Consider the following 20,320-nt stretch of genomic DNA (forward strand, 5'->3'; position numbering starts at 1 on the left):
CCGGATCAGAACATACTTGATCTGAAGGATCACCTTTATCCTATGACAAAATATTTCTTCTGGTGGAAGTTTCATTTTCCAAGATGACAGAGGGCATCCACGGGGCACAAGGAGTCAATGAACGGTTTGGTGACTATGTAAATGAGATTAATAGTTGTTCGACTCCACCTCGTTGAACAACTTTGGGAGATTTTGGACAAACATGTTAAACAGCTTTCTTCTCTACTGTCATCTAAAACCAAATGAGAGAATCTCTTTTGGAAAACCAGTATTTCTTCTGACCAATAAAAGTCCAGAGACTTGGAACTGTTCTCTGACACGTGGCATGCCTTACAAAGACACTTTATTCTGATTTTCCGACTTTCCCTTTAAATTGTCACTGGTCCTTCACATAAAGCCAGATGTTGGAACTGCACAGAAGTAATCCTGGAACAGCTTGAACTCCTTTTTTCTTTTTCTTTTCTTTTTTGCCACTGCTAGCTCAGAACACCAAGCACTGAAAACACCCAGCTGGAAATGGCTTGACAGCAATTGGATGGGCCATTTTTCCAGCTATTAGATTTGCTAGGATATTGAATGTTAGTATGGTAGTATATGACTCTTAATGACTTATCTTAATGGCTTAGCTGATAGACCCAGTGCTAATAACAACTACTTTGTCCTCATGTTTTTCTAATAATAGCACTGTGGATATTACCCAGACAGTAATAGTATTAACTTGTACTCTGCTGGTTGTTATTTGTGATTCAGGACTTAAATCAGAAGACTTTGGTGTTTGGTCAGTGTGGTATTTATCCCACCCCTCCATCTTCACTGTGATTAGAGTGTTGGTGGAATAAAGTACATGGTACTATCACTGCAAACCATTAAAAACAACTGCTGGCCTCAGGAAAAAACAAAGGACACACCACTTTAATGGATAAAATTAGAAGGACTTATTTTTCCTTCTTGAAATTGGACTGCAGAATCACCATTTCACAATGTCCATCGCTGCTGAAACCTTGCTGTCAAGCAGCTAAAGCACTCAGCCTGAACGTCTGTGCATGAGGGGAAAACAGCAGAGGATTCCCCAACAGTCTGTCTCCCTCTGAAAATAAAATGTGGCATGGCTACAGCTGGAAGGCTGAGTGAGGCAGCCAGTCAGCCAGAAAGGAACCATGAAACCAAGCAGCCTGCCAGCGGTTCAATCATAAGCCATATCCTGTCGATCATGCAGTTAACGAGTTTGCTTTGAAAAGCAAACAAGCCAAATGCTAAATTTAAACAAGCTGGGAATGCACAGAAATGGTGACACTATAACTAATGCTGCAGATAAATTGGTGGTTGGGTACATTAGGCATGGATGGGACTGCCATATTTCAGCTCGTAGTTCTCACCTGCAGTTCCAACTGCCAAGGGCTGAAGCAGGATTCAAGTGCATGTTAATCTGCTTCAATATCACAAATGTCACACAGTGTAGGGGTATGGATACTAATACCTTAGCAATATCATCTCATGACCCGTTTTATGATCCCATAATCTGTTTTTATTCATTTTTATAAACTGGCTCTAGTAAAACCCCTATTAAATAATCAGATTTGATGAAGATCTACCACTTCAAAGCAGTACCCTAACAAGTCTATACCTGATGACGTATAAACAGTCTAATGTTTATCACAATCCACATCTAAAAACAAAGACAATTTGGCAAGGCCGACTTTACGATTGATCCTGATACTGGGCCATGTTTTGTCGCAGTTCCTCTGGTATTTCTTCCTATTCTTGGATGCAGAGAAAACGTCCTGCAGAGGTGGGATTTGAAGATGTTACAGCCAAGGCCCATAGCAGCAGGTATGTTCCATGTTTAACCTCCCTCCATGTTTGAGTCTCCCAGTTCACCAGCTCTCATTTTCTCGACCCTGGTTCCCCAGTAGTGTGCTTTAGAACAACTCCAAAACTAAATTCACAGAAGACCAAATTTATCAAAACTGCTCTTTAGTACAGTGGCACCAACAACTCATAACAGGCAAGTTCTCTTGTTTTTCTGTGGGGAAAACCTGTTCACCTGAAGGCTCACATCAGGTTTTCACATCAGCCCTCACTGTGCAACTCTGGAAAAAAGGTCAAATCTAAGTGCTTGATGCCACTTTTCACTCACTTGCCTATACAGTTAAGCTCTTTGCTGGTGTTCACTCTGGGAAAAATACAATATCTCACCCAGAAGGGCCAGAACTGTAAAACGACTTATGCATGATGGACAAGTGGCATTTAACACAAGAGTAAAATGTACGTCATGAGATTTTAAGTTCCAGATCTTCAGCGGTTTCTTGTGTTCTTATCTGTTCTATCAATACGCTTATACAACAGCAAGCTTCCTTATTTCTTTTTAGTGGAATACTGTGTGTGGGTGTATCACACAGATACTTCCTCTGACCTGCTGGCCTCTGCAGTGAAGCTGTGGTATTGTAACCACAAGATGGTGCAGCAAACAGTTCTAAGCAACAGGTCAGAACTACAGCATTCGTTGTACTGCTTAAAAAGAGATTTCTTTCCAGTACAAGTGTAATCTCACACACTCAAAAAACAAATCTGAAGATTTTGCAGGAGGTTTGAGGAATGCAGCTCTTTCCCTGCCAAAGTATTTACCGCATAGCATGTGTACACATAAATATACTTGCCCTGGAAATTGCAGTTTGTTGTGCTCCTATAGTAGCTGTTGTGTCAACTGGCTCACAGTGTGAACAGCCACATACACACTGGAGACCAGGTTTGGCTTTGATTTAAGAGAATTAATTCACGTGATTTACAACCTTTCTGCAGGAGCTCTCACTATATTGATTTTTATAACTCCAGGGGTGAAGCTTGATAAAATGTTACTTTCATTTCATGGGTGGAAACAGAAAAGGAAGAAGGATGCTTGTGGAGGTAAAGAGAGGATTGCAGCTATTACACCTGCAGGCAGGCTGAACACTGAGGGCTTTTCTGTCACAGCAAAAGAACCTTCATCCTTCACACGTACACCCCCACACTTTGCTCGAGCTCCTGAGAAGATTTTGAGCAAGACTTAAAACTGCAACAACGTGGGCATGACACAAAAGTCTTTCTGAAGCTTGAACCCCTATAAAACATCCATAACAATCAAAACCTCCATGGATCATTCCTTCATGTTAAATACCATTGAGGATAAACCAAAATAAGTAGCTATAGTAAACTACTCAGCTACCACATGAAATCCAACATGACTGCCTGATGTTGAGTAGGCCCGTAAATAGGTCATGATGCAAAACCTGATCTTACACCTCAAAGCATGGACTATGCAAAACCCAAAGGAATCATGTAGTAGGCAGCGCAGAGAAGATAGTTGCAAGGCTTCTGCCTGGAGATGCACTGATTGCAATTTTTTTAAAGTGCTGAACCAGGTGACCCTGAATCCTCCCTTAGTTATGCTGCAACAGACCTAGGCTGATGCACATGATGTGCTGAGTATTTCTTCTTCACTCACCTCTTTTTACTCTGTGTTTATGCACCACTCTGAATTTAATCATTACTTTAAACTCGGGCTCTCATCCACAGTGTGTCTTTGGTCCTGTCTTCCTCCCCTCACCCATAGCCCACTGTGGCAGATGGCTGCCCCTCTCTGAGCCTGGTTCATCCGGAGGTTTCTTTCCTATTAAAACAGAGTTTTTCCTTCCCACTGTCCCAAAATGGTTGCTCATAGGGAGTCATCTGATTATTGGAATTGTCTCTCTGTTATTGTATTGAACTGAAGAACATTCTCGTGGCTGATTCTAATTTTACTCACATGAAAAATAAGTAAAGTAAAAATTAAAAATATTATTAAATTTTTATAAATATTACATTGAAAGCACAGTGGCATGGTGGTTAACACTTTTGCCTGCTGCATGGGATGGAGTGTGGAGTTTATATGTTCTCTCCATGTTTGCACGGGTCCTCTCCTGACTGCGGCTTCCTCCCACAGTCCAAAGATGTTCATTTCATGACTTCAAAGATTTCATGAGGCTAGGTTAATTGGTGGCTCTAATACACATAGGTGTGGATGCTTGTCTGTCTTTCTTTGTGTGCTGATAATGAGGATTCTGACTTGTGGCTGGCTCTTAATGCTGGACAGTTTTAGCTTTAGCCAGTTTACCTTTGCTAGCCTTTTTAAAACTTTCATGCTTAGCTGGGCGAGGGGGGTGATTAGATTATTTGACTTGTTGTTACAAATGTTTTTACGTTGTCGTGCTCGTCCCCCGCAGTTTACTGGCAAACTTTGTGTCTTCACTCCAGCGAAGAGCTTCGATGCTAACGACATGCTAACGTGTGGGGGTGAGTTTGCGCCACTCTCCGCCTGCGCCACTGTGTCCATTTTGTGCCTACATGAAATGGACAGGCTCATTATCAGGCACGATCAGAGGCTCGTCTGAGCCAAGCACAGCAGAAATAAGGCTAAAGGTTGGTCATCTCTCCACCACATGGTAAGTCAGAGTGAGATCCAGAGACCAAGTCAATATCTTGAACACTGTTCCTCAAAACATTTCCTGAACAGGTTTCTACTCTATGATAGGTCCTTTATCCTGATGAATTGAGGCACCGTTATTAGGGACTGCTGTTACTGTTAATGGTGTATGTGATAATATGTCACACAGCAAATACGAAGCTAAAGCCCATTTAGATAGCCATTAGGCAGCCCTCTTCCATTTCTCCACACTCAGGTTTTGATGCTTACATCCCCATTGTAGAAGCTTTAGATGGTTCACCATCGGTATGGGAACTCTAAGGCTACACTAACCTATTTGCAGTGAGTCGATTCACTTTCTATCATTAAGTTTCTTTCTGTAGTAATTCAATTTCATTGTGCTAAATATAAGATACAAAATTGTAATTTAAATACTTCAGCAAGAAAAAACATGAGAACCCCCCCCCAAAAAAAAAACCAAACAAAAACTAGTTGATATGTGCAGCCCCTCACAGACAATTTTCTTTTCTGGAAGAACTGCCTGTAGCAATGAAGTCACTTTTATTAACCTGCAAGTGATATTTTTATCATATGACATTTAATTTATCTTTTTACCTGATGCAGAGCTACCTGCTGTGGTGACCCCTTGTGAATAAGAGAGCAGCCAAAAGTAGCTTTGCCTGATCTTATTATTTGGTAATATTCAAATATATGGTGTAGATATTACAGAGGAGGCAAATGATGGTTCTACTTTAAATATTTTTTTAAAAGGTTTGCTTTACTTTCTTTGCTTTTACTGTCTCCCAAAAGGCTGAACAAGGCGAGCTGCTAACAGAACTAAAGTTGCAAAATAGTTAGCCGAAAGAAGTGCTGAGTTCATGGTCTGGGGTAAATTTGCAAATGATATGCATTATGTTTCTGTTGGGATACTGAGTTCCCGAGTACTACTTGTAGCTTTACAAGCCCTCATCTGTCCACTGCTCATTTGCACATAACAAGGCTCTAGAGGAAATAAGCACCATTGTGCCATTTGTATTTGCATGGTACTTGACATTTACACACTGGGAAAGCAATTAGGCCAGAACTAGGGCCATTAATACAGTGAACAGACTAGATGTGTTTGCTCTCATAGCTACCTCAATATGCATTCACAGAGAAATGAATATGATGCCATCTGCATTTCTATACTAACATTTCCTCTGTGGGTCTCAGAGAGGAATAAAGATGAAATTCACAGTTGAATTCACAGTTCAATGCGCCTACTCTTCTTCTGTTCTCCTTGTATTTTGCTGCTCAGTGATGTAAACATATCTTACACTCACACACACGAAACCTCGTGTACAAAATTTGATTTATCCATTGAGGCCTGAATCTAAACAGCCTCAACTTTAAACATGCAATTTCAAGTCTTTTAAAAGATAACAACAAGATAATCCAGACAAGAGCGCTGGAAACAAGATATAAGAGCAGGTTAGCAGTTACTGCCAGTGCCTACCTATGACATGTTCCCACATTCCCAAAGTATTGGAACATTTCTGCTTGGAAAACAGTATTTCTAGTAAGTAATCATGAAAGCTTATTCAAATAAAAAGGAAATATGCAATATTGGGCAACGGTTGAGGATCAGTGTAATCAACAGTGAACTGTTTGTATGTGATACTTTCCAAGAGTTGTAGTATATCAAATGATTTAGTGGAGGCCAAAGGCAGTAACTAAAACCACACGGAGGCTTTTATTACAGAAGTAATTTAAAGTTGACCAAGTTTTAGTGCAGGGGTGGGCAATTTATTTTCCCAAGGGGCCACATGAGAAACTAGGACTGTTGTGGAGGGCTGCACCAGTAAGCCGAACTCAATTCTGCTGTGTAATATTTCTACTAACAATTAATTGACTTAATAACAAGCTTAGCTGACAGCTGTTGGGTTTGAATTTTATGTTGCAGAGTTAAATAAATAATCTTTGGATGCTCAGTAACCTAACCAAATATTTCCATCTGTTTTTAGGCTTTTATTTCCTTATACAACAAAATAATAGTTGCTAATCTGCTGTATTTATGCCAAAACGTTGATGGTTTTGTTAAATAAAGATGAAGGTTTTTAGCTGAATGAACAACTGATAAATGGGGGCAATTCGCACAGGTTGTCTGCACTTGTGTGCACGCTACACTGGTTATATTGACCACAGCAGGGCTTTCCCTGCTGCACACCTTGGAGTTTCCTCATCAACACCAGCCCCCTTCCCCCCTCCTTTTTTTCTCGCTTCAAACCCTCATTCTCTGAACCAATGCATTGCTCCTACTTTTTCCAGCCTGCTGCCTTCCCATTATCTTTCAGATGCACACAATAGCTCTCCCTCCAGCATCCTTATCAAACCAACTAACTGCTTGTGTGTTTTTGGTCAGTTAATTTTAGATGTAAGGATTATCTTGGCTGGATAAGGGAGGCAGCGCAAGCCTGACAGTTCGATAGCTGGATATTGGCCACCGCGGTCGAAAGTCTGCTGTGGAGGAAAAATATAGATGAAGATACTTGTATAAGGAAACATTTTTTTAAGGAAAAGAAGAAAGTATTTGAGATTCATGAGGTATGCATCTGGAAATTAACAAAAATAAGTACATACAGAGGTATATATATATATTTTTATATTTGTGCAGTTATGATCTTGAATTGTTGGAACGACTGTTGATATTGTTGTTTGTCAATGTGTATTATCTTCAATAAAAATGTAATTCAACCACTCTCAATATTTTCATCAAAGCAATGAAACGTATTACATTAATTACATGTAAATGCTTTTTTGGCAACATCATGGTTGCACTGCTGGTGAGCTGGGTCCTTTCTGTGTAAGGTTTGCATGATCTCCGTGTGCCTGGTTTTCTCCAGGTTCTCCAGCTTCGTCCCCACAATCCAAAGTTGAGTGTTGTGTTAATTGATGAAACTGGCCATAGGCGTTTATGTGACTGCAAATAATTGCCTGTCTCTCTATGATAGCCCTCCCACCTGACTGGTGACCTGTCTTGGGTGTTCCCTACTGTAAGGCAGCTAGGACAGGCCTCGAGATGACTGGATAGCAGTGATGGGAATAACGGCGTTACAAGTAATGGTAACGAATGAGCTAACTAATTACTATTTATATCGTTACAACGCTGTTACCGTTACTAACAAGAAAATGCGGTGCGGTCGCGTTACTATTTTTCAACAAACAGACGGTTGAAGCTGTGTTCAGCTTACAGCATCTTATATCAGTTGCACGGAAGCAGACGTAAGTAATCTGGGCGCTACAGCTTTAAGCAGCTGTGCGCGCTCCCACGGACGGCAATCACTTTTTGGCACAACACCTGGAGCTAAGGGGCAAAACAATCGCATGAGTGCTGCTGTTTGACTGAGGAAGAATAAAGTAGTTGTGCCAATCACATGACCACTGTAAGATGACAAAGGTGATATATACCAGTTTTTAAATTGTGTTGATAGGCCACGAAAAACCAGAGTCATGATAAACAATATATAAATTTTTCCTGAATAGTTTCATCACGTTTACCGTCTAAGGACAGCGCTAGCAAGCACTCTCTGTTTATGACCAAAAAAACAAAACAAAAACCAGCCCGTTCATTTTGGTGGAAAAATGCACAATATCGACCAATCAAAAAATGATATGGCAACATGACATTTGGCTGTTTAGGAAGAGGGGAAAGTTTTAGGAGTGACAGCGAGAGAGAGAGAGAGAGAGAGAGAGAGACAGCAGAAAAAGAGAGAGAGCGAGTTTTGAGATGTGATAGATTTGTGACGGTTAGCATGTTTGGACTGTGTAGTTAATGTGTTGTCTTGTGTAGTTAGTGTGTAGCGTTGTAGATAGTTTTGTGTTGTGTGTCAGAACAATGTCTGATTTTAGATCAATTGTGTTAATTCAATATGTCAAAATAGAAACACAACTGTAAATTCAGGCGAGTGAGGTTGTGCTTCATCCAAACAAGGCAAAGTAAATAGTTTTTAAAGGTGAAATGTAGAGGGAAAATCAAAAGTAGTTAAAAATGGCCAATTATACCAATTATACCCTGGACCCCAGAGGGTAAAACATTTTTTTTAAAGTAACGCAATAGTTACTTTTCAAGTAATTAATTACTTTTAGAATCTTGTAACTCAGTTACTAACTCAGTTACATTTTTGAAGAAGTAACTAGTAACTATAATTAATTAGTTTTTCAAAGTAACTTGCCCAACACTGCTGGGTAGTTGGATTTCACCTTTACTGTTGCTTTTTCAGACGGAAATTTTGTTGGATTTACAACATTAAACTGAGTGTTTGTCTAACTACATGGCTAGCTGCATCTCAGTCAGTTGTTAGCATTTCCATAAATGCATGACTGTCCCAGTATATACCTTTGTGAACAGACAAATGCATTTTTCTAGAAGAAAAACAATTCAACATGGTAACTGGTCATGTTGTCTGCAGCATGAGACAGGAAGTTGGGAACGATGCATATACAGTATAACCAATAGCTATACAGTTGGAGTTAGAGAAAGCTTTGGTCTTTGAGGGAGCACTTCAAAAATCTGAGAAGGGAGAAATGTTCTGCTGGCGTAATTCATGTCAGTTGAAGTGACTACCAAAAAGTAAAAAATAATGCTGGAGCAAAGTAAAAGTGCATCAACAAATATGCTGGTATGAGATAATCAGCAGAGTGACTGTGGACAAAAGTTAGGTTGTAAAGTATGATTGAATGCTAATCTAAATAGCTGCTAGCCAAGAAGCTAACAAATGAGCCCCTTAAAATGCAGAAGCTGAAGCAAATTAGCTAATGCAAGCACAATTTCTGACTCTGTGCTCCTGTAATCCAGTGTGCTATTGAAGGAAAGCTTGCAGGGATCTCATTGCATTTTATTCACTCATAAATATGTGTGAGGTAAACCAGTGATGCAGAAAACAGCTGCTCTTAATTGCCTTAAATGAACAGTGGTTAAGGGAGAGATGTGACGCTAACAGACCTTAAGCTGTTGTTATAAAAAGAGATGAAGGACAAATTAGTGTTGTTTATTTGAGACTTATTGTTCAGAGAGTAAATCCAAAGATACTGTGGCAAGTGTCCTTATTTGGACTGGGTAACCCCCTGCTACGCCAAAAAAACTCTCCTTTGCGCTGCCACAGTGCAAGCTGCGCTCCATAGAGCACAATGAACTGACACGATCCTGCAAAGAAGGAAAATGTCTGACAAAAAGAATCAAATCTGTGCAATATCATAACGAGCCAAGAGCATAAAGTCATTAATAACAGCAATGTTAAATGGCTGAAGGACCAGTCGATCTGTTCTTATCTTGCATTGGCCCCTACCAGCAGTTCACCAGTTTAGCTTTGACACCTACCTCCAACCTTGTTGTTCATTAATGCATGAAGCAGCTCTCCCTCCAGCCCCTACAACCACTTTCTTTCCTGACACTGCCACTGCATTAAAGGTGGGTGAGTGAAACGCTTAAAAAAAAATGAGCCCAACACCCCCCTTCCCCACAAAACCAGCCCCAGCACCTCAGCTCTGAGACTTACTCTCTTCCAGAGGCAAGATCATGTGAGTCATCATCACAGTATATGTAGATATTTGGGAATATGAAAATAATAACGTTGCCAACATATTAAGTTTTTTGGGGGGTGTTTTTAAATGTAATCCAGTTTGTTAAATTACATCATAGGAACTTTAGATAAGCATGGTTTATAACAAATAACATCAGAGATCATTTTCAGTCTTGGCAGGTTTGCAGACACCATCAACAAAACTGTTAACTCAAAGCCATCTGCTGGCTTACGGGGTTGCATATACACTAAACAAACACACGTGCACACTTGCAGACACATGTGAACTCATACACATTGGGTGTTATAATGTTGTTTGTATCTTCTTCATCATGCATATTGATTTTAACTTTTTACACCCTAGAAGGTTTATTCATGCATCTTGCTATAGCTGGCAAGGAAATGCAAGAAGTTCAAGTATTTTAACAGGCAGTCTGAAAGCCACCTTTGTCCATCCATACATCCATCCATTTTCTGCCGCTTTGCAGGCTGCAGTGATAGCAATCTATCCCAAGAAGCCAAGCCCTCCATCTCCCTGCCCATCTCTTCCAGGGAACACTGAGTTCTGCAGCCAGCCAAGAACCAACCTAGTCTGATGCTCAATCCAACTTAACTGGCTCCTTTTGATGTGGAGGAGTAAGAGTCCCTCCTGAATGACCAAACTCCTCACCCTGTCATTAAGGGAAAGCTCATTTACAGCACTTGTATCTGCAGTCTCACTCAGTCACTACCCAGAGCTCATGGCCATAGATCAGAGCATGAACACAGACTGACTGGTAAATCATCAGTTTTGCTTCCATGCTCAGCTCTCTTTTCACCACAACAGACCGATACAGCGTCCGTATCACTGCAGATGGCTGCCCCTCCTTGAGGTTGTTTCTGCTGAACATTTCTTCCAGTTAAAAGGGAGTTTTTCCTTGCCACTGTCGCCAAGTGCTTGCTAATAGTGGTCTGATTGTTGGCGTTTTCTCTGTATTATTGTAGAGTTTTTACCTTACAATATAAGAAGCCTTGAGGCAGACTGCTGTTGGGATTTGGGTATTTCAACAATTATTCCAGGATGAGCTTGTCAATATATAGATATAAACATAGATATAGATATAAAATATGAAATTCTGCACTCATGACATGCCATATCTTTGGTGTTAGCAAAATGGCAGAAAATTTGAGCATATCCGTTTAAAAAAAACCACAAGGTTTGATTATCTCATTAGCAAAGTTGTCAGGAAAATATAAAATACATAAATCTAATGGTGCCTTCAGTGTTCTTGAAGGACCAACTTCAGTTAATCCCATGCAAGCTGCTGTTCTCTTATTCTGCCTACACACAACCACCATTCACCTTCATTTTCATATTGATGTAAAGTGAAGGAGCCCTCACATCAAGCTCATCGGAGCTTTCATACATTCTGAATTGGGCACTACAGGAAATAGATGCCCTCAGTCTTCTGTGTTCATGCAGCTGATGACACAGCTTTTAACAAGTGAAGCTAAAGCTGCTGCACTGCTCCACTTTGGCCCTCTCAAGGATTCCATTTCTAAAAGGAACACTCAAGTAATGTGGCAAGTCATTTTGACAATCATGAAAGGTAGCACTAACAAGTGCAGGCTGCTGATAAAGGAAGGCTGCAGTGAGAGACTCTAGTGAAGTGAGGGGATGGGGAACTAGTTCCAAAGAAAACCAGCCAACCATGAAATGCCGAACCTTTACACTTGAGAGATGGCAACAGACTGTATTAGCAAGACTGAAACATGACAACAAAATCAGCGCTAGGGAGTTGCATTCTGCGGCACCACAATTTCATCATGTATAACAAAAAAACTATATAATCCAACACTCCCTTGTTTGCTTTTAGGGATTTAATATGCTAGTCCCTGCAGAATAATTAATGATTTATGTTTTATCTCATTTGAATGTGTCTGTTTTTGCACCAGGAGCTCTATTACAGTCATCTGGAGACTTTCAGCAATCCTGTTTCTGCTATCTTCCACCAGTACAACAAGTTGGGAGAATTGCTCTGCTGTTATTACATTTCGAAAGTATCCCTGATCCAGGGAGGAGCCTGGAGGAGAAATTAGCCAGGAGTTTATTGGCTCAGATACAAAAGGAGCAGATTGAAAAGGGGGTGAGATGATTGAACTCTTCTTTATTCCATGGTGTGTCCTTTGTGCCAGGCTGTGCAGTCACTTTGATGTTATCTCTGTCATTTGAGCTCCATACTGCACCTTGGGTGCCTCACACAAAAGAATATGATGCACCACCAGAGGCCATGAATGGGCTTCCCATCTATTTTCTGCAAGAGGGGAACTCTCCTTTTGAGCCGCCTCGAGTGTCACTCATTATCAAAGTATATCATTGCGGTAAAAGCCTCAGAAATGCATTTAATATGTAAAAGAATACTGTACAACTGGCCAAGTGAATACTGATTAATTAAACTAACCTCGCTTCAGGGAACTTACTAAAGAACACTTTTTTCCAATAACAACAGCTTGTTTTTCACTGTTGTTCAGTGTCCTGTGTTTGTCTCCAATCAGCATGTTTTTGTGCATTATCATAACCATCAAAGAAGCTTCTGAAAATGTGAGTGCACTAAAATCAAATACGCCTAATCGGTAGGAAAAGGTCGACTGTCAGATTGTCGCTTGTGAAGGAACACTGTGATAATGGGAGGAACGCTGCACCTTTCTTTCAAAAGGAGAAGAGCAGCGGCAGAAAGGAGGGGGTGGTGAAGATGGAGGAGGATGAAGAACATCTTACTGAGCTGCCATTAGTGGTCTAATTCACACACTAAGAATCAAAAAGAGACCTTTGAGTGGGTGGTTGGATTGTTGAGGGCTGATCAGAACCTCCATTAGCACAGAAATAAGCTGCAAATGGAACAGAGGAGCTGCGTGAAAAAAAGAGAAGGGCCAGCGGTGTTGAAGGAACACAGTGCTCCGGCCAGGCAGAGCCAGACCCACTTCACAGCACTTCTGCTCAGCTAAACATGTCAAGAAGCTGAAAGATAAAATACCAACCACACAGAGGGACGAGAAACTCAAAGCTAACTCGCATTCTTATTACAGGTTCTTATTACTGTAGGTTAGAATCCCAAGCACCGACAAACTGCATCTATATTACAGTGAAGCTTTGTTTATTGAGCTGTGAAAAAAGTGTCACAGCTCCTCCATGACTGAACTAAAATTGGTTGCTATCTCCTTTAAGGATGTCTCCTTGTGAAGCAATGGACTACTCCAAGCTTTCCTGCTGAACTTGGATCACTGCTTTGATGACTGCCATTGTGTCAAAACATACACAGCTTGATTTGCAAAGTTCTAAATATGCTGATTAGTGAGTGAGGAGTCAGTGAAGACTGTGTTGGTCTTACCAAAAAAACTGCCGTGAGCAGAGACTCGATGGCACGCTAGCATGTATCGAAGTCTGGTCATTAGTGGCAAATGTCCTCTTTCACACTTTTCACTAAATTACAACAGAACTCTATGCTGAGAATCTCACCCTCAGGGGCAAATTTATGAATCGCAGTTTCAGTGTTATACTCTAGACTTGATTTGAGTCACTGTCAGAGGATATGGTGGATGAGCAAGACTGGATGCACCGCTTTAAGGTTTGGAAACTGAACGACTCCGACTCAGAAACCTGATGACGCAGCAAAATACCAGCGATGATTCTTGGGAGGAAAGTTGTTAGTTTGTTGCATATAGAAGTTAGTGTTTGAGGTCCATGGTGAAATGGCAACTTCACATGTGCAAGTTATGAGAAGAGGACTTTCAAAGGACTATACAGAACAGCAAGAGCACTGGAAGAAGTTAAGCACTGCAAAAGAGTTGGTCAGATTGAAATTGGTACAGGTTTTGAATTTCCTGGATGGATTTCTGGAATTTTTTTGAGCACATCTCATGTATTCTTATATTTACACAACTGCTGTGCTCAAAGTTTACTTTTATGCCGGTTTAATGCAATATCATTCTGTTAACTGGAGCACATGCAAAAGAATTGAAAATGTATAAATGTGCAAACTGTGTAAGTATATGGTGAAAAAAAACATCTCAATAAGAACAAGTGTCTTAATTAAAGTATGTGTTTACACGAGAAAAGGGCTGCCTGCATTTAACAAATTGTGGAATCGTGTCTTTTTGTGTGTTCTGATAGTTAGCACGGTTTCATTTATAATCCCTACTGTGCAATTCTATAACAAGAGCCACAGGATTCTAGGTCAATCCTCTCAAATGAATTTCATTTTTTGGCCTAAGTCAAGCAGTGATTAAGCAGAGGGGAATCCTACTATATACTTGAAGAATGCTCGTGCATGGTACAGTAAGAGAAGTAGCCTCTGTAAACCTCTACGGTAATGAATGAGGATTAAAAAAAGGCAATTCCCGGTCTGTGCTCTGAGCATTAGGAACATGTGCACAGCAGGAGGTGACGAGACAATGATTCTGATGGATATCCCTGTCCAGCAGAGAGTCCTCCCAATGTTCTTTCTGCTGATTGATTTGAGTGACTGGGAGAGGACAGAGCGGAGGAGCGAGACTAGACGCACTATCTGGACTGGGTGAGGTCTTATCACTCCCTTGGCTGCCTAACCTGCCGTGCCCATGTTGTTTTGAAGAGAGGCCGTCAATAAGAGTGGGTGACCGTGTAGTGAAAAACAATGGCTGCTCTTCAGATGTCCTCACTCTAATAAATAATGCTGTAGCTATGAATGTTGAATATGTAGCATAAGTTTATGAATGCTGTGCTAAACATTTCAATGTGCCACATGACAAAATATATCCTGTAATTTAGCATTTTAGACCGACAGAGGTAAAAAAGATGAACAGTTTGTTTTTTTGGGTTTTTTATCCTGAGCATCCTGACCGTTGTCATCAGATGCCAATTCATATAGACTGAAAAGTCGCAAGGCATTTAAGCTGATGAATAAAAATTGGACTGCATAAATTTCTGCTTAATGGGATCCCTGAGCTTCACGGAAATGCAATTATCCTGTTGCAAATGTGGTATTGCAAATATTGGAGACATGGTCAAAGCCCCCTTACTGAAAATAGAGTCTGCCTTAATGTCAAAACTGATGATTTTATATGCATACAGCTGTACACAGGTACAAAACATAAACAGATGCCACACATAGAAACATTTTCAGCATTATGCTTCATTTTGTGTTATGCAGGAACAAAACAGGTGTCTTACTGAAAGCCGTGCAGAATAGAATAGAATAGAATAGAATAGAATAGAATAGAATAGAATGCTCACTGATGTGTACAGGTGGCCCTCCCCGTTCATTGCGATGTATAACCCTGTCTTCACGGATTGAATGGCGACAACTCTGAGGCCCACAGGAATAAGGTTGAACAAAGCTGGGGAACACACACGTAAAACAAGCAAACACAAACATTCATCAAAATCTCACCAAAAAATATTGAAACAGACAAACCAAACATTAAGTAAACTTTAACTAGATTGGGGTGAAACATTTAAGTAACAATCCATCATCTAAACACAAGATGTCTATCTTTAAGGCGTTGCAAACTATGGATAATACAACTGCTGACTGCTGCATTTAGGTAATCTCAGAAGATGAATTGCAGCACAGCTGGTGGACGTGACTAGCCTAGCGCAGCCTTGGCCACTCAGTGCTACCTGAGAAGCAGTTGTAATTGGGGCCACCGCTAGTGCGAGGCTGATTTAATAACACCCTTGTTGTTGTAGCAGACTCCTGGTAGGTAATGGGTATTGTTTGTATGGGGGAGAAACAAGAGGACTGGCCTGGCTGGGACATTAGGTGTGTATTTGGGAGACATGCACTAAAGGGATGCAATGAACTCAGCTGACCCTGCAAGCAACTGGAAAGGGCAGGCTTGCATCCTAGAAGAAAATCTGAGAGAACTAAATGCAGAACCACTCATTTCCTTTCCTTTTTGATGGCTTGCGGTCAGTTTCAACTGCCGACACCTAATTTGATCCTGGAGTTAAAATGACACGCTATCTATAATGCTTACCATTACAATAAGTCCCTTCAGCCTACCGCATGTGACATGTGCCACATCTCTTCCTGCTGACAGGAGTAAGTGACACAATGCAGAGTGTCAGGCTAGCATTAGCACCAGGCACTGGAATCAAATTAACCACCTAGCCTGAAGTGTTAGAGGAGCAGTGCCAGAACAAGCTAATAATACCTTTCTCTCTCTGTTGAGCCTACTGTTTCCTGGTCCACTTTGCCTCTCGGGAAAAGGACCAAACTGTGTGATCCCATGGCTCCATTTAAGAGCCATTTTTGCTCCAAAGATCAAAAATACTGACCAGACATTAGCAGAGGGTGACTGCTTGGTTAATTTTTTTGTATAAGAAGAATAAATATGGAGCAGGAAACAAGCCAGACATAAAATTGTGCTCAAGAAACCTACACAGGGTAAACTTTTCTATAACCTCTGCTAGTATTTCTTTAGATTATTCCAGACACCTGTTAAAAATCTGATCTACAAGTCCAAGAGATATTTCAAGGTACTCACAGGAATTACTGCTGTCATCCTTGGTCCCATCAAGAGAGCCATCGGGGTTCATTTGCAAGTAGTATCCCTGCCTGCAATATAACCTGGTCACTATACCCTTGAGCTGGGGATCTGAAGGAAAGGGGGGGGGGGGGGGGGGGGGGAGAGAGAAAGAACAGAGAGAATAGTTAGAATAAACTTCAAGAATGCAACTTTTTTGATTTAATACACAACAAAAAGAAAATTGTTTTCACGGGGACTTTATGGCAAAACACCGAGACACACACAAAGTATTGCAGCTGGTGGTTTTTCACAAGCAAATCCCCAAGCCACCTTTCTGGCACATAAGCCCCATCCTGCTCAGAGATAGTCCATCCAATTATAGGTAGCAGAATTAATCTGTGGTTGCCTGACTCCCATAATGAACCCAATAGCACCCTCTCTGGGTTCTTCGTATGTAGGATGTGAGAGTGTCTGCGTGCCGTCCCTTCTAGCTGCCCCGACAGGGGAATTAGCCCCATATCTACTGTAAATAAATCACTGCTGTTTAATTGCCCAGAGCCGCTGCAGCTCAGCGAGTCGTATTGTAATTTAGTTGGCATTTTGTCAGTTTGCAATAACGTGACAAAAAGTGAAAGTGAAATGTAAAAAGTAAAAAGCAGTACAACACAGAAAAGGACACATTTTAATAAACCTGCGTGCGGGTGCACACTGGGACATCTCTGGAAAAAAAATATTGCTTGCTCTCAAACTGCGCTGTGATATTTCTTCATCTGTGTGCTTTTGTGTACCTGCGCGTCTGAGGTCATATACTATCAACATTAGACTTATTGTAGAGACAGCCATCACACCAAATTTCATTCTAAGAAAACCCTAGGGAGGTGAAGAATCAACTTCACCTGAGTCCTTGCATGCTACTCGATGTGTGTGTTGGTGGGTGAGTAGAGTTATGTGGAAGAGATATAGAAAGAAACAAAGAGAGGCCGCAGAGGAGAGCTCCAGAGGTCTTGCTGAGGGCAGCATCGGGCTTTCCCCCCCGTTACTGTGCGGCTCGGGGCATTCTCCTCTGAAATGGTTCTTTCAGTTGATGGCATTAGCCAGCTCTGAGACCTTTTCCCGCTCCCTGAAAGGGAGAGAGAATGCCTCTCTGCTGGTGGATGGGAGCAGCGGCGCTATGGCATTCATCTGCACTGCTTTGTTGCTTCAGCAGAACAATGAAAAGGTGGCTAAAGCAGAATCTGACTGTCAGAGTGCCACCGCTGTGCGCGATTCAGGCTGACAGGATGGTGACAGCATCTATCTGGTTCGCAATAATGCTAAGCTCAGTCAAAATCATTGCAGGCATTTAGCCAGAGACAGATGTCACTGTGAAGAGATCATCGTCCCTGGTCTTCTTTTTCATTGAACTTACAATACATGTGACGCGTTCTAAAAGCATTGTTAAAGTGAAGGTTGGTTTGAGAACTCATTTGTGCCAGTAAAATGACAAAAAAAGAAGAAAAAAAATTCAAAAATGTAACAAATAAAATTCAGTTTTTGTCAAAATGTTTGGTTTATAGATTTCTGCTTAATACTTGTATATTTTTAAAGGAAAATGGAAAGATTAAAATTTAAAGAATGGCTTTTTTAAAAAGCCTATAAAAAAAACTTCTCATTATTTGTCCAAACCTAATATGAGTACTTGAACTTGGATGATCTTGGATTTTTAATATCATTCTTTTTTAGCATAATCTTTCCGCTTGTCTTTTTGCTATTGCCCCCTTCCATGAGCACCGTTGGTTTGAGGATTGTTTTTCCTTATAAGCATATAGCATTTTTCTTCCCATGACAACTTTTCTGGGCTCAGAAAACACTTTTAAAAAATGACACTTTAAATTGTAAAATGAAAACTCCAATAGCCAATGTGCAATATGAATCTCACATTAGAAAAAACAGCAAATGCCGCTTAATAAATGACGAGGATGATTGGAAATTAATTAGAAGTCATTGTGTGGATTTATTAATGGAATTAAATCCCACATTTTGATTAATTTGTGCAAGTTTAAAATTATTCAACACCTTTTGTTCCAAACTTAGTGAAGCTAAACAACCTAGTCGCCCAAATTTGCTGTCCTCTGAGCCGGATAACTAACTTTAGTCTTGCAAAGAGAGACTCCTAACCTGCAGGTCCTGCAGCTGGGGTCGTGGCTCGAGTCGAGTTCAGCTTGAATGATTTTGGTTTTACAGCACTGTGTTAGAGTAAAGGTAATGAATATATTTGTGGCATAGCCTTGTGGATGGTCCGTACTTGTCTCACAGCAGGCTGCACATAAAGACCAAGTTATGCGTGGGTTGGTGTTTTTAATGCACCTTAACTTTAAACTGTGTGAGCCTTAGGAGGTGGGGTAGATGTAAGTTTCTTCATTTGTAAGAGAGACGGACAGAGAAGATGGAATGTGTACCAGTAATTGCAGCAGAGCTGAGTACAGACTCTTTCAACTTATTTTTAAATTAGTTTACAGGTTGTGGGTCATCCCACATACCACTAAGACCAAAGTGATCTCCAGCTCAGAGGATGACTCATTTGATGAATATTAGGTTATATCTTGCAGTCGACTTTATTGCATTTTGTGCACAAATACATCAAAATCTGGGGTGAATTTTATTTCTTGCCTCTACAACAGGATTTCATGTGTTCAGGATAGTCAAGGCCTTTAAATACTATATATTAATCGCAGGTAAGGTGAGACCACCTGTCTTAGACATTGAACCTCCTTTTTTATCTAAGATATCCTCCCTTAAACTGCCTCCTTCTGTCCTGATGCAAATGTTTCCACATCGTCACATTTGATGTGACCTTGAGACACTTAAACAGGTGTCTCCAGGTCCACAAACACATGCTATATCAGCTGGCATTTGTTTTTTCAAACATAGAGGTACCCAGCAGTCGGATAGAAAACCGTGCAACCTTAAGACCACTGAAAACAGGTGTGTTCTCATACAGCAGTGAGAGCCGGGAAACATGCTCACACACACACAGAGCACTTTCCAGGACATGACAGACTAATATGGTGTTGGGTCTCCATTTGCTCTAGAAACAGTCTCAATTCTTCACAGATCAGCAAACACCGGTGTTACACACCGATTTTCATGTTTATATTCAATGAGCACACACAGCTCCCCTGAGCAAATACTATTATGTGGAAACACAAACTTGGCAAACATGTGATCAATAAATGGCTTTGATCAGCATTTAACTCTTGTGGGGGACAGGTGAGATTGATTCCGAGGACATCTGTCATAATTAAAACTGCATAACTGCGTATTGTGTTGTGTGCGTGTGCGATGCACATGTGTGTGAGGTGAACTTGGCTCCTCTATCGTGCCATAAATCATGAAATACTGGCTGTGTTCCCTGAGGCGAGCAAGCCCGTATATCTCACACACACAGATTTCCCCTTCAGCTTCAATCATAAGTACTTCAGAGCAGCAGACAGAGTGAGCTGAAAATAAGTCAAATTAAAACTAATTCAAGCTAATTCATTTCAATTAAAGAAGACTGAAAAGGGGGGGAGGAGACAAAACAATTGTTACATGGGGAAGATAAGTCTCTGTAATACTGTGCATGATAGTTGAGCTCTATTCCAATTCTGGGGAGTGTCTCTATGAATATGTCAGTCATGTTTTTAAATACCTAGCGAATTATTTATGACTGACAAATACACTAGCATGCATTCCTGTGATATAATGGGTTTTGTAATCCTAGTCAAGCTGGCAACCCATGAATGCAACACAAGTTAAAGGTTGAACATGCTTCCAGATAATAAATAGTTATATTTACACTTATTTATTCTTTTAT

At 40.7% G+C, this 20,320-nt stretch overlaps 1 protein-coding gene across 3 annotated transcripts in view; it reads right to left on the reverse strand.

The window, feature by feature from the left end:
- Positions 1-20,320, reverse strand: part of fgf14 (fibroblast growth factor 14) — a 109,950-nt gene that overhangs the window by 18,421 nt on the left and 71,209 nt on the right. For all 3 annotated transcript variants that reach the window (XM_040005391.1, XM_040005393.1, XM_040005392.1), the window contains exons 2-3: positions 16,504-16,614; positions 15,248-15,351 (exon numbers count right to left, since the gene is read on the reverse strand). In XM_040005391.1, coding sequence (XP_039861325.1) covers positions 15,248-15,351; positions 16,504-16,614 — 215 coding nt within the window. The remainder of the gene's footprint in view (positions 1-15,247; positions 15,352-16,503; positions 16,615-20,320) is intronic.

This window comes from Simochromis diagramma, unplaced genomic scaffold (genome assembly GCF_900408965.1).
Source record: "Simochromis diagramma unplaced genomic scaffold, fSimDia1.1 OVJJ01000501.1, whole genome shotgun sequence".
NCBI lineage: Eukaryota > Metazoa > Chordata > Actinopteri > Cichliformes > Cichlidae > Simochromis > Simochromis diagramma.